Below are 14,114 nucleotides of genomic sequence, written 5' to 3' on the forward strand. Positions count from 1 at the left end.
TTTCCACCGCCAGGCACCCAGAAACAAATGGGCAAGCAGAAAGGGCAAACGGGGTTTTGCAACAATATCTGAGGTGTTATGTAAAGGACAGAGAAACTGATTGGGTAGACTGGTTACCTCTGGCAGAATTTGCCTACAACAACGCGGAGAACGTGTCCACAGGGATGAGTCCCTTTCTAGCCAATTATGGGTGTCATCCTCGGGCGTTTCCAGGAGAGGGCGGGGGAAGGTGGAGTGTACCTGCAGCGGAAATTTTTGTTGAAGAGATGGAAGCGATCCACCGTCAGCTCCAACTCAACTTAGAGAAAGCCAAAGAAGAATACAAGAAGCAAGCTGACAGAAATAGGAGGGAAGGCGAAACCATAAGGGTGGGTAACCGGGTGTGGCTATCCACCCAAGGACTGCCGTTCAAGGGAGGGTGTAAGAAATTGAGACCCAAACGGTTGGGACCCTTTGAGGTCATACAGCAGGTCAACCCAGTAGCATTCAAACTCCGATTGCCCAGTCACATGAAATTGCACCCAGTATTTCACAGGTCATTACTGTCGCCATACAGAGAGGGGTGTGAGTGGGGGGAACATGAGAGGGAGGTGACCCGGACACCCGTCATAGAAGAGAGAGAACGCAACATGGATGTGGCGGGGATCATTGATTCCAGGTGGAAGGGGAATCAGGTGGAATACTTGGTAGAATGGGAGGGGGAGGAAGAGTCAGGAAACACATGGGTACCGGCAGAGGAAGTCAAAGACGAGATTTTAATAGAAACGTTTCATCGGCGTTTCCCAAGGAAACCACAACCAGTGGCAAGGTTTAGGAGGGAACACTTCGGGACCACAGATGAGGAAGGGGAATTTGAAGGGTTCCCAGAGTCGGAAGTGGAGGTGGAAACAGATTCCGACGAAGGAGAGGAAGAAGGGGAAAGAGGCGGAAGGCCGTGGTTAGAAGTGTTTGAATCCTCGGAGGATGAGGGGAGTTCCTTCCAGGGATTTCCGTCCTCGCCGCCAGTAAGAGAGGAGGCGGGAGGGGGTGAAGGGGGCCCTGGGGGGGAGGTGGATGTCAGGGAACTGCCATCGGAAGGGCAGGTGGTGAGAAGGCTTCAGGAGAATAGGAGAGCCTCTTCTTCAGCAGAAGAGGGAACCAGTAGGGGGAGTGTGGGAGCTCCAAAGGAAAGGGAGTCGGAGGGGAGGCTCTGGGATACTTCCAGTGAGAACAGCGAGGAGGTATCAGAACAGCCTTTAAGGACCCCCACCCCTCGCCGGAAACTGTCACGCAGGGAATCCAGGAGGCGCATGTCCGTGAAACAGCTTTTATGTTGGAAACGTTTCCGCAAACGCCCACTGTCAGATTCTACCAGCGACTGACGGAGCCATGCTGAAGGGCTCCGCTCAAGGCAGGGTTTCACTACACTGAGTGAGCTCTGAGGGATCCAGTTTCAACGCACAAGCAGCTCATTATCCCACCACAATGAAGGATGTCATTTACTTGTGACTTTAAGTTCTTCTACCTGTGGCTGACATTGTGAGGCATAAATAAACTCATCATATGACTTAGCCATGCTTCAGCTGGAAAAACAATGGTGTGAAACTGATCAAGAGTGTTTGCCAAGTAATTTTTTTCCAAGCGTGACCTAAATAGTCTTATATACTTATTGTACACAATCCGATAAATGGATTTGCATCATTGCTTTCTTTATATAGTAAACTAGAGGTAGTCCATGTGGTACTCTCTAAATGTTGTTGTACTCCAATTCCCATCAGCTCCAGTTGCATCGTCAATGGTCAGGTATGATGGGAGTTGTAGTCTAGCAACATCTAGAGGGTACTATGATGGCTACCCGTTCTAAACATTCAGAAATGTGAAGACTGCAGGCAATGTATTTCTACATCATTACATTATTTGCGTATTTTGAACGTAAGTTATTAAATAGTTGGTCATACTGCACCAAAGATTGTTGTAAATAGTTTTTTAAAAAAAAATCTGTATGATGAAATTCAGGACAATAATGTATCCATTCAGTCTAGTAGTTCATGTGCTGCAAAACATTCATATAGGTAGATAGCCGTATTTATTTCTAGGTATAAACAAGGGCTTTAGGAAAAACATTTTTTTACAACAATATTCATCTATGCAATGCCATAAAACTGAAAGAAGTATAAGTGTTCTTCTCTTGTGTGTTGGGCAGAACCTTTTCACAACCATAGCATCTCTGTGCAGAAACCACACTAAACCTGCTGCACATGACAGATAATTCAAGCTGTTTTGTAAAGTAATCCAGATCACCACAGGTGCCAGACCCTCACACGAAGACTGTTTTATACACCCCTTTCCTTCTGTCTACATCCAGGCATGGGTCCCAGAGTACAAGTAACTTATGTCAAGATGGGAAAGAGAAATGAACATAATATGGGAGATGTACACAAATTGCCCATTTATTCTAGTACCCTATTGTGCTGATTGTTTTCATGCCCATTTGTGTGTACACAGGGGCACAATAGGAAGCAAACCAGATTTTATTGATCATTTGGGAATCATCTGTGTGGGAGCTGAACACATAGTGGTCTGGATCATACCCTAGGGTTTTAAAAAATGAAAGCCAATTAAAAAGTAAAAACAAACTGGTTGTTAATCCACAGCACGTTTTCTAAACAGATCTGACTGCACGATTTCTAAAAAGTTTGTAGAAACTGTAAGTTAATTGCAACCATTCACCCTTTTACCATGATTTCACTCAATTGAATTAAATGGGTCACTTGAAGATTTAAAGTTCACAATAGTGTTGTTTAGCCATATATACTGTCTATGTGGGAGGAGAGGGGAGAGAGAAAGAGAGAAAGAAGGAAGGAAGGAAGGAAGGAAGGAAGGGGGGAAGCAGGCAATTCCGTTGGGTGAAGTGCACATTAAAAAAAACACAACCTTCAAATCACACATAAGTTAGAGAAACAGCTTCCAGAAATGCTGTGCTTCCCTAAAATGTCTGAAGGGAAGACCACTTCAGGTTCTTGGCTGCCAACACATCCCAGCAGCATGGTACACAATTAGGATTTGACACATCAAGTCTTTATAAATCCAGCTTCTCTGAAGCCAGACAAGATTCCTTCTTATTTATAGTAGCAGGCAAGTGCAGATCTCTGCTGTCTTGTTACACAGATGGCTGCAACATTTTTTTAAAAAAATTGTTAACATACAGCCACTGATGCCTGAGGAATAGACACACATCTGCCCCAAACTGCCAGTCCTCTAGGCTTTTCCTTTGAACTGTGGTACTTGAAAGAGATCAAGTATGTGTTAAAAACCCTTTAAAAAATATTAATCAGGCACATAGATGTATATAGCAAGTGAAAGGAGCTACATAGACTCTAAAACTGTGTTTTGGAGTTGCACATATCAGGAAGATGACAAGCTAATGTAATTGAGCAGAGAGTGGCTATTCTATACGAAAAGGTATGGTTTTTAAACCGTATTTTTGTTCTATATAACTTTTCTGTGTTAATTAGAAATACATGAGCATGCCTCATTCAGAGATAAGAAACAAGAGAGGACTTAGCATTTTAAAACCCTGTCTATCATATTTCTGAGCTGTTCTCTCTGCCCTAAGGCACTGCCATGGTAATGATGTTTCATACGTTGGCCAAGTATATATTTTAGTACAGTGGTGAAAAATGCAGAGTGTTGTTACTATGCTCTAAAAATAAAAGAAAAAGATACAAGGCCACCAGCTTGGAAGAACTTGCACTCTGGGGGGGATTCTCATTCACATGGTAAATTTAGATAAGCTCTAACCAATAGGTTGGCACTTCAAAGTGTTTTATTTGGTGGTGTTAACAATGTGAAGAAGTTGTCAGAAACTGTCATTCGGGGCGTCAAAAGCCTGAAGAGTACTGCTTGGGATTGAAAGTGCCTCCCAACATACACAAACATGGCTGGTTCTGATGTGAATACATAGGTAGGCCTTAAAGACATTGATAGAATCATAAAATCTTAGAGTTGGAAGGGACCCCAAGGGTCATCTAGTCCAATCCCCTGTAATGCAGGAATCTCAACTAAAGCATCCATAACAGATTGCCATCCAACCTCTGCTTAAAAACCTCCAAGGAAGGAGAGTCCACCACTTCTCAGAAAGTCCTTGCTGATGTTTAGTAGGAATCTTCATTGGTTTGGGTCCTAGCCTCCAGAGTAGGAGAAAACAAGCTTCTTCCATCTTCCATATGACAGCCCTTTAGATATCTGAATATGGCTGTCTCCTCTTTCCCAGGCTAAACATACCTAACTTCCTCAACTGTTGCTCATAAGACTGGTTTCCAGGCCCTATATCATCTTGGCTCCCCTACTCTACACACCTTCCAGCTTGTCAACATCCTTCTTAAATTGTGGTGCTTAGTACTGGACACAGTTCTCTGTGAGTGGTCTGACCGAGGCATAATAGAGTGGTACTATTATTTCCCTTAATCAGAACACTAGATCAAGCCATGAAAACTCCCTGCATTGCTGTCAACAGAATTCTCTCCATTCAAAAATGGTAATAACCTTCTGAATTATTCCACTAGCTATCTGTGGGGGATACACTGGGTAGGAGGAAGTCCGACTCCTTCTCCTCAACAAACCTGAAGAAAGAGAAAGGTCTGAATCTCTCTTTCTGTGAACAGAAAAGACAGACACTCAAGATTCCACATCAACTCACTGAGACAAGCAGAAACCGAGATAAAGCCACTCTGAGGGTCCTTTGAGATTGAAACTGTGGGACATGACATGAAGAAAACAATAAAGCAGGAAAGTGTCCTCTGGCATCCAGTTGAGTCCCTCCTTTGAGAAAATGGTAGTTTAGCAGAGAATGGATGTATAAGGAAACAGTCCATAATGTAGATAAAATTACCAAATCAGCAAATGCAAACACGTTGCCATTTATAAAGCATTTGACTCCTAAAATGCAACTTAATAGATTCTGATATGAATATTACCAAGGGGACTGGAAATTGGGCCAAAGGATTATAAACGACAAGATTCAGAAACAGCAAGTAAGACATTTAGAAATTCAGCGAGAGGAAAAAAACAGAGAAGTGGCATTTCTTAAGCAGATGTAGGGGTGATTGCAGATGGCATGTTAGAGAAGGTCAGCTGCCTCTGAGGCAACAAGCAAGAGCTTTGATTTGCAACTGAATACAAAGCGGAATCACGTGAGATGGGAGAGAATAGCCTCCATCGGAAAAATTTCAAGTGCTCTACAACTTTTCAGCAATGACTGCTCTGTAGTATTACACTGGGTCAGATGTAACCATACAAATTACCACCTCTCTCTCAGCAAGAGGAACATGGGAAACGAAGGAGACTTGGCCCCACTCCCTACTCCGTTATTGCTAAGGAGAGTGTGGCACCTAGACCTAAAATCAAAATCATTGCTAGCCTCTACTGGGTAGGGAGCTAAAATACATTCTATGTTCAAACATTTTATTTAAAAGGTAACTGCTGTTCTGTTGATATTTAAATGAGATTTCAAGTTTTACGGATAAGGAAGTAAAAAAGGTTTAAAATAAAAGCCAGTGAAAAATATGCCAATTAATGAAGGATTAGGACACAAACATACTTGCTGCTTAAATAGGACACAAGCTTATTTAAATAACATATATTTAGACCATTCATATGAGTGTCAGTGCAGACAATATAAACAGCCTAAAATCGTGTGTGAAATTAACTGGGGTTTTTTTAAAGTGCATGTTTAATATAGGGTGCATGTATACAGTGGTACCACGGGTTACATACGCTTCAGGTTACAGACTCAGCTAACCCAGAAATAGTGCTTCATGTTAAGAACTTTGATTCAGGATGAGAACAGAAATTGTGTTCTGGCGGCACAACGGCAGCAGGAGGCCCCATTAGCTAAAGTGGTGCTTCAGGTTAAGAACAGTTTCAGGTTAAGTATGGACCTCCAGAATGAATTAAGTACTTAAACCAAGGTACCACTGTAATGCTTAATATACTGTGCATGTGTATTGAAACAATACCCAGAATATTTACACAATGAAACCATAGTCGGAAATAGTTTGGTCTTGTTCCTGAAACTTAAGAACATGCACATCAAAGGAACCACAAGGTTTGTTATAGTAGACCCACATAGGGATAAATTACTAAATCCTCCTACCTTCGCTTCATTTTCTCATGCATCCTTCCATGTTGGATACACTGCTCCTCCAATTCATCATTCCTTTTCAGCATTTTCTCAAGTCTGTCATGGACATATTCATTTTCCTGAGTAAGCTGGCTGACTTCAGACCTGGAGAATTAAGCACACTGATGATGGATGTTGCCAGATTTTATCCTGCAGTGTGCAACCACCTTAACAAAAGTCCAGTATACATCCGCATGGGAAGCGTCTTACTTACTTTTAAAATTAAAATAAGTAGTATTGCAGCAGTTGGCTTAAAAATTGTATGGAATATTTTTTTGGCAGATGGGTTACAAGAAAGATGGCTATTAGTAATGCATGAAACTCGCCTTATACAATACTATACATTCTTTGATATGAACCACCAGGCAAGAAGAGGATATTATAAAGTTCTTGCAAAACTGCAATCCTAAATTTTTAATGGGAAATAATTTCCACTGAACTCAGTGAACTTACACCTCCATAAATGCACAAGAAATGGACTGGACACTGCAAGAAGTTCCACACTACAAAAAGGTTTTATACAAATGTTAATAAAACAGTACAGGAAAATAAATTGATTTCTACAGATTTGTTCAACATAAAGTATCTATTTTCTTTTCTCGTTATCTGTTTTACCTAACAAAATTTATGTACTGCTGGAGAGTAACAAAACCTCTAAACAGTTTCTAAGAAATATTAACATTATCCATAAAGACAGTTAAAATAAGCAGTAAGCAAAAACAAAAAACAAAAAACAAAAAAACCAAAGAAGAAGATTAAAGCACATCAGCACCTACATGTCTAGAAATACTTGCCAAAACAAAAACGTTTTAAGCAGGCACCAAAAAGAACACAGTGGATGTATCTACCTGATGGCCATAGGCAGGGAGTTCCAAAGTGTAGGTACTCCCACAATAAAAGAAAGATTTCACAGAAGGGCAGAAAAAGTATTGTGTGGCACCTGTAATAGTTCCAGTTTCACAGATGAAAGAAGTTGAGTGGTCACATGCTGGGCAAGGCGATCCCAAGCCATTAAGAGTTTTATGTAACAACAGTAACACCTTGAACTTGACCTGGGTTCAACCAGCACCTCAGCAACCAGCAGAGGTGATATGCTGCAGCAATCTGAATTAGCAGCAGTTTCCAGGTTGAAGACAAGGGAAACCCTACATAGAGTGCACTGCAGTAATCCAATCTCGAAGTCACCAATGTGCCAATGCCTGAACTACTGTGGCCAAGTTTTCCCAGTTCAGAAACAGTCATAGCTGTCATACCAGGCAGAACTGGTAAAAGTGGCTTCTAGCCACTTGGGCCCCCAGGAACAGAGCTGGGTCCAACCGATTAATTGCAGAAGGGATTCCTTGGGTGAAGTCTAGCTTAGGACTCTGGGCTTTGCTACTTGTCCAACAAGTTTGCCTGAATTCTAAGCAGAGCGATGGAAATAGTACGATTGCAGTAGTACAGTATTGCAAAATAAAACATCAGGAAGCCCCCGTAAATCTGATGCTGTCAAAAAGCTGCGCTATCCTTTAAATCAATTCAACATTTAGGATATGTACAAAGGTGGCTCATGGCCAGCTTTCTTCCTCCAACCTTTGGTAGGCAGCATAGAAATTCCAACCTAGATGCTTTGTCCATTAGAATGGTTTTTTCATTTCTCATGAATCCGACCATTTCATAGTATTATAATTAAATGTGAGGTAGGTTCTATTGATTTTAATTGAAAACTCAATAATTCAGAAAAGGGGCTGAGTATCACTGCCGGAGTAGGTTTTTTCAGAATGTCTGGCATTCTGATTCTCTACCTTGGGCAAATGTTTTCCTCACAGTGCTTCAGTGTAATGACTGCTGTCTTCTAATAGAGCACCAATCAAACATGCAGAAAAACAGTTCAACCGGGTGCGTGTTCTTTACTTCAATTAAACTCACACAGTTGGATGCCTACTGTTGCCAAAATGGTAATATAATTTATCCATTATAGTCAAACAGTAAAACTACACTAAAAGTCATTTAACAATATTTATAACACCATAAAATATAGTGTTAAAATATATGGACAGCAATATGCACTGAAATGGTAAAATTTGTTTCTCATCATCAGTGATTAAAAACAGGATCATTTCTCTAGCTTCAATACACTCAACCCTAGTGACAGATTAGAATTCAAATCTTAATGATCAATTTACAATTAACAAGATAGAAGTGAAACAAATTAAACCAACCATTATATATAACAAGACCCAATGGACTCCCATTGTTGCCCTTAATTACAAAACGCAAATCACAAATACACAATGGGCAGTGTCAAGCATCAATCCACAAGCCTCAAACTTTGAGACAACCCAAAAAGAGGGTAAGCAAAATTATACAGAGAACACTGCAGGACTGTATTTTTACATTTGCATGTGTACACAGTGTCAACTGTGCAGCTTGAGGGGAGTAAATCGAGCACTTCCAAGATCCGCCCATATATATACGGAAATTTCCGCTCATTACAATTTTTATTATTATAGATTCTACACACCAATTACGCCTGAAGGCTAGCTTTATTAATACATTACTTAAGGTAATATCTGAACACAGTAAAGCATGTTTGCAACCCACTTCCATAATGTAAATTCATCTTTAGGCAACCTAAGTATATTCAACAGAAGCCCTCAAAATGTTTTATGCATCTTTAATTCCAATCCTAGGCAATCTTACCCAAAGTATGTGAGTATTTAATAAGCATTAATTTGTGAAGCTCAATCAGAAAAATGGTGAGACCTGTGATTGGTGGGGGGATCACAAAACCTATCTATCTGTACTACACTACAAATAATTGGGAAAGGACTTTTCTTTTTGAAACTTCCTGGCAGAAGCTACGCAATTGCTGAAAAAAACTAGCAAGAATTAAAGCAGCATCTCTTAGGCCTGCTCTGGGCATCCATGGGTACCCTGTATAGTTTGAAGAAAGTGTTGTGCTAATGCCAACAGCTACAGAGCAAAATAGGTACAAACCCAGTCAGCATCAGAGAATAAACTGAGATGGTGAAGGAGCAAGTGTAAACAATTACAATTCAATATATATCATTTAACTGGAGCAATGAAGCTCACCATTCTTGTCTCTCTATTAGAAAGTGAAATGCTCTTTGAACAGTAGCACACTATTATAACCACATGAGTCTTCCATACAAATCAGAGTTTGGGCACACATCTCAACACACACTAGCTGAAGAGAAAGGGATCTTTTACTACATTCTGAAGCATATTAACAAATGTCTGGACTTCAGACCCAAAGCTGTGTCTACTTCTTACTTCTTAGTAGTATTGGTGAGGTGCCATATCCCAAGCTAGCTATGCTGGAGGCAGAGAGGAGAGGTGGGACAACGCAAGCCCAGAAGGAGGTTAGGGCTTCTGTTTGTCAAGATAGGCCATAATTTATTGTGATGCCTCAATGCAGCCAATACGTTTGGCACTTAATCAGATGTAAGCACCTACTTTTTGCAAGGTGGGATTATATGTTCGCCAATAAGTGGGCAAAGCGGAAAGAGATATGTACCTCAAAGGCACCACTATATAAGATTTGATTTAAAGATGTGCCAGCAGTCTATGTAGTCTCTATCATGTCTGAATACAGTTACCACATGCACCTGTCCACATACATGTTGCTACATTAGTGCCACAGGTATATTAACACTAATTGTGTGTAAGCTGGGCATCTGGTAAGTAGCTCCAATGTGACAGGTGTGTGCATGTGATATTTGTCTGAGGGCTTTCCCGTGGCTCACACTACATTAAAAAATCAAGTTATCCTAAGACCTAGGTGAACAGAAATAGAAATGGAAAAAGAAAGTAGTCTGCCCACATTGGTTGTGTACAGGGGCAGCATGTTGCTTGAGGAGAAATGGGAACGTGCTGCCTCCCTCACTTCCACCCCTCCCCCACTGCTGCCTCACCGCTGGTACCACGGCTCTCTTACCTGCATTGTGCAGTGGCATCCACAAAGCACTGGCAGCAGTGCCAGTTTCCAGACAGATTTTGCCAAAGTCTTGAGAGACCTTGCGCACTCGTGAGATCTTTTAAGATTTTGGAAAGATCTCCTTGGAAACCAGTGCTGCCGGTGGCGGAGGTGAGGCAGGTGCTGCCTCTTAGGCTTCCACCAATCGAGGCAGCTGCCTCACCTTCAGAGGCAGAGCTAGCATGCCGTGCACCTGGGGGCAGGGCTAGCAGCCAGCAGGGATGAGGCATGCCGCCAGCGTCCTGGGGGGTGCTGCGAGCGGCCCAGGGGGGCTGGGCAGCAATGTCACCCCCCATCAGGAAAGACACCCGGGGCAGACCGCACCCATCTTCATCTGCCAGTGCTCACCTTACCTCACCAGTGGGACAGACCTGGTTGCATATGTGATTTTTTTCATATTTAATGTATATGTTAAGGAATATGGAAGACTAGAAACATAATACTAAAACTGAACTATGTAAGTGCTGTAAAAATGGTTTATCAATTCACAAATTTCTATTAGCTACTCATAAGTAGTAAGCCTGTAAGTACCTCTGTGTACAAAGAGTAAAAATGTTGCCTACCTGTTTTTTTCTGTCATATCTTCAAGCTTCTTTGCCAACGTGCAGCACTCTTCTTTTAATTTTGATAAGAGTGCATTCTGTGAACTCAGCAAGGAATCCAGTTCATTAACTAGAAATCATACATTAAAAAATGTGCATATGTTATATTCTACATATACAAAGTTTGAAATGCAATACAGGACAGTTTAGAAGCAACATTTTAAAGTGTTATATTAATGCTAGAACCTAGTTTTCAATTAAATAAATTGACATCCGAATCTCTATGGAAAGTCATAATGGAAAAGTCCCTTCAAAAGTGGTAAGAAAACCACATGCTCAAGCCTGTTCCTGAGCATCTTGATCTTACTTGCCCATGACTAAATCTGTGTGAGAGAAGCCCCCTACCAATTTTTTGGTCTCCCCCTTCCCATTTTAAGGTTGCTTCAACTTGAGCTGTAGTGAACCACCCTGAAATCCCAAGATTAGGGACTGTGATTTTTGCGGGAAGGTTTGAGGGCTGAAATGGTTTCTTTGCGCTCGCTTTTTTGTGGGTTTGGTGGCAGTAGCAATGGTCATGATGGATGGAATTCAATTTCACTCAGAGTAGACCTATTAAAATTAACAGGCCCAATTAAGTCATGTCCATCAATTTCAGTGGGTCTGCTGACAGTTGAATGCCATTCCAATTTCCAGTGGTGGTCTGCCCATCACGCTGCCTTCTGGAATGACTTAGTGAGGACAATGCACTGCTTCTACTGTTTTAAACAAAGGAAAAATCCAGAGCAAGCTCCTACAATGATAAGACCATCATCCCCCATAACCCCGCCCCCCCCCAAACACAACATTTTGGAGCTCTAGAAAAATAACCAAAATTTATTCCCTGCTCCAATCCATCCCTGGTGAAAGGGTTGGTGAACATGGAGAAATTTACCATCAGCACTAGTTCAAACTGATAAAATTCCTACATGGAAAGTAATTCTGTGTATGAAACAGGATGCATATATATTGTCACACATTACACACTTTCCAGCAGTCCTAAATGTAATGGTTTTTAGGAGAAATTACAATGACAAAGTGTTCTGTAGTTCCACATGCATCTAATGAGCAGTTTCACAGCAGATAATCATTAATATGTTCATGTTATGGTCTGTCACTATATACTCAAATCAAATATCTTTAATACGGTCAATGACCAGAAAGAGTCACTATATACTGTTCTATAGTACTACAAAGATTATTCCAGTGATCTGCATAACACCAAACTACAAACTACTACCTGACCTTAGAAAATATATTTCATGTTCTACCAGCTAATGTAATCAAACTAACTTCCACGTGAGATAAACAAAAGCTATCATTTGAGTCATATTAGTTTGCTGGATGGATCACAGAATATGTGAAGTATATTTGAAACATCAGTTAAGGAGGACTTGTACGGCACAATATAGATGTCTTTAAGAGAAAAGTGAAGGTACAGAAAGTTGGTATGAAGATACCATAACTTGACCAATCTTCAGAAAGTGCAAATATAATATTTTCCTTATATGTAACTGAAATTATTAACTGAACAGCTTCTTGCAATTGTTAGCCAACAGCTCCAATTTACTGTAGACATGGGAAACACCGTGAAATGAAGACAATATATGTGAAAAAGGCCATGGGTTTAGGTTGGGGTGGGGAGAGAATTGAGCTTTGAAATTTTGTACCTCACAACATAGCAAAAATCTTGAATTTTTCAGTTTTAAATTATTGAACATTTTTATTCACTAATTCATCAAATGAAATGTCAAAGGAAAATACAGAATACGGCAAGCACTATGATCAGATCTCTATATGAAAAACAAAACAAACCAGAGTATTCAATTAAATAGCAGATAAAATTCTAGTTCCTTCATCTGTGAAGCAATTTAATATAATTGCATTTGAGATGAGATATTTGTGTTCAATATGTCTTAACTTTTCCTTTCTTGTTATTCATATTAGAATTATCAATGGGCACAAAATACTATTCTCCAAAGCAAGCAAATTAAGTGAGATCTTACAGATAAGGAAGGAAAAAGTAAATGACAACTTGTTCTGAACATCTATGCCAAGTCACAGCTGCTTATACGCAGAAGTGCTGTATAGAATGCAGAGAGATGCCACAAATAGTCCCTTTCCCTTAATACACTTGTGTAGAATGAAGCCATAAAGCAAATAATTGCATTCATTTTTAGCAAAGATTGGCCTGCTAGGATTGGTGTCACTGCTGCATGATTCAAACAGAACACAGTTTGAAATTGAGATGGCTGTCAGTTCAGTGTTGAGCTAGCAATCCAGGCTAGCAAAGGATGTTAAGAAAGGCAAGATAATCTTGTTCTAAGAATGGTATACTCTGAGAAGCATCCCAGGAGCTAGACAAGATCACACATGTGCTCCAGGGCAATGCAGCTAGTCACTGAGTACCTAAGCAGAAACTGTGATTGCCAGGACAAGAAATTTCTCTGAACAGTGAAAGGACAAATTGATTGAATCAATCAATCAATCAATCAATCAATCAATATTTATCTAAAATTTCAATACCCTGCTGTCTATCAAAGAAACCAAAGCAGCTTATAACAATAAAATGATATTATAATTATCAATAATATTAAAACAAAACCAGCAGCATAAAACAGTAAGTAATAGTCATATAAATCATAAAACCACCAGCACCATATTCCCTCAAAAGGTGGATAACATAACCACAATGCAGCATCAAAAGACTAAAATAAACTAAAATAACTACACACACACACACATTCCACCATCACCAGGGGCACTCTAAAAAGCCCTGAAAAGTGAGCAATGTTGGGACCAGACACATCTCCAGGGAGAGATCATTTCACAGCTGGAGTGCTACCACAGAGGACTCATTCCATGCCATCACACTCTGCAGTTTACTTGACAAAGGGACAATGGGAAGGACTGCAGATTTAGGTAGGCACCTATAAGCAAAGGTGCTCCTTTAGATATGTGGGTCTCAAGCTGTTCTAAGTTTTATACTGCAACATTAATACCTGGAATTGGGCTCAGAAATCCATAGGGAACATCACATCAGAAAATGTAGGCACAGGAAGTCATCTATTGTGCATACTTGAAAGCCCAGAAGAACTAGGCTCCTCAGGAATAAGGAACCTCTCTGGAAAGAGGAAATCTTGGCAGGCTGGGCTTCCCAGCTGCACCTAGGTCTGGGTGACCAGGTTGCATAAGAGCCCAGTTGAAGCCCATTTGTTGCTGGAACAACACAAGCACTTAGTTTTGTGCAGCCCAGCGATTTGCTCCTGTTTCCTATGCCAACGAACCCTGAGTTGCTGGCCTCTGCTGATACCTTGCTCTTGGAATGCTGCCTAGCTTTAGAATACTCCATTGTGTTTGACCTTGGCTTTGCCTTATGACCCTGCTTAGTGGACCA

General features: G+C 40.7%; 1 protein-coding gene across 2 annotated transcripts in view; it reads right to left on the minus strand.

The window, feature by feature from the left end:
* Positions 1 to 14,114, minus strand: part of SDCCAG8 (SHH signaling and ciliogenesis regulator SDCCAG8) — a 94,883-nt gene that overhangs the window by 26,766 nt on the left and 54,003 nt on the right. For both annotated transcript variants that reach the window (XM_079969491.1, XM_079969490.1), the window contains exons 15-16: positions 10,703 to 10,811; positions 6,134 to 6,265 (exon numbers count right to left, since the gene is read on the minus strand). In XM_079969491.1, coding sequence (XP_079825617.1) covers positions 6,134 to 6,265; positions 10,703 to 10,811 — 241 coding nt within the window. The remainder of the gene's footprint in view (positions 1 to 6,133; positions 6,266 to 10,702; positions 10,812 to 14,114) is intronic.

This window comes from Podarcis cretensis, assembly GCF_951804945.1.
Source record: "Podarcis cretensis genome assembly, chromosome: 3".
In the NCBI taxonomy this organism is placed as follows: Eukaryota; Metazoa; Chordata; class Lepidosauria; order Squamata; family Lacertidae; genus Podarcis; species Podarcis cretensis.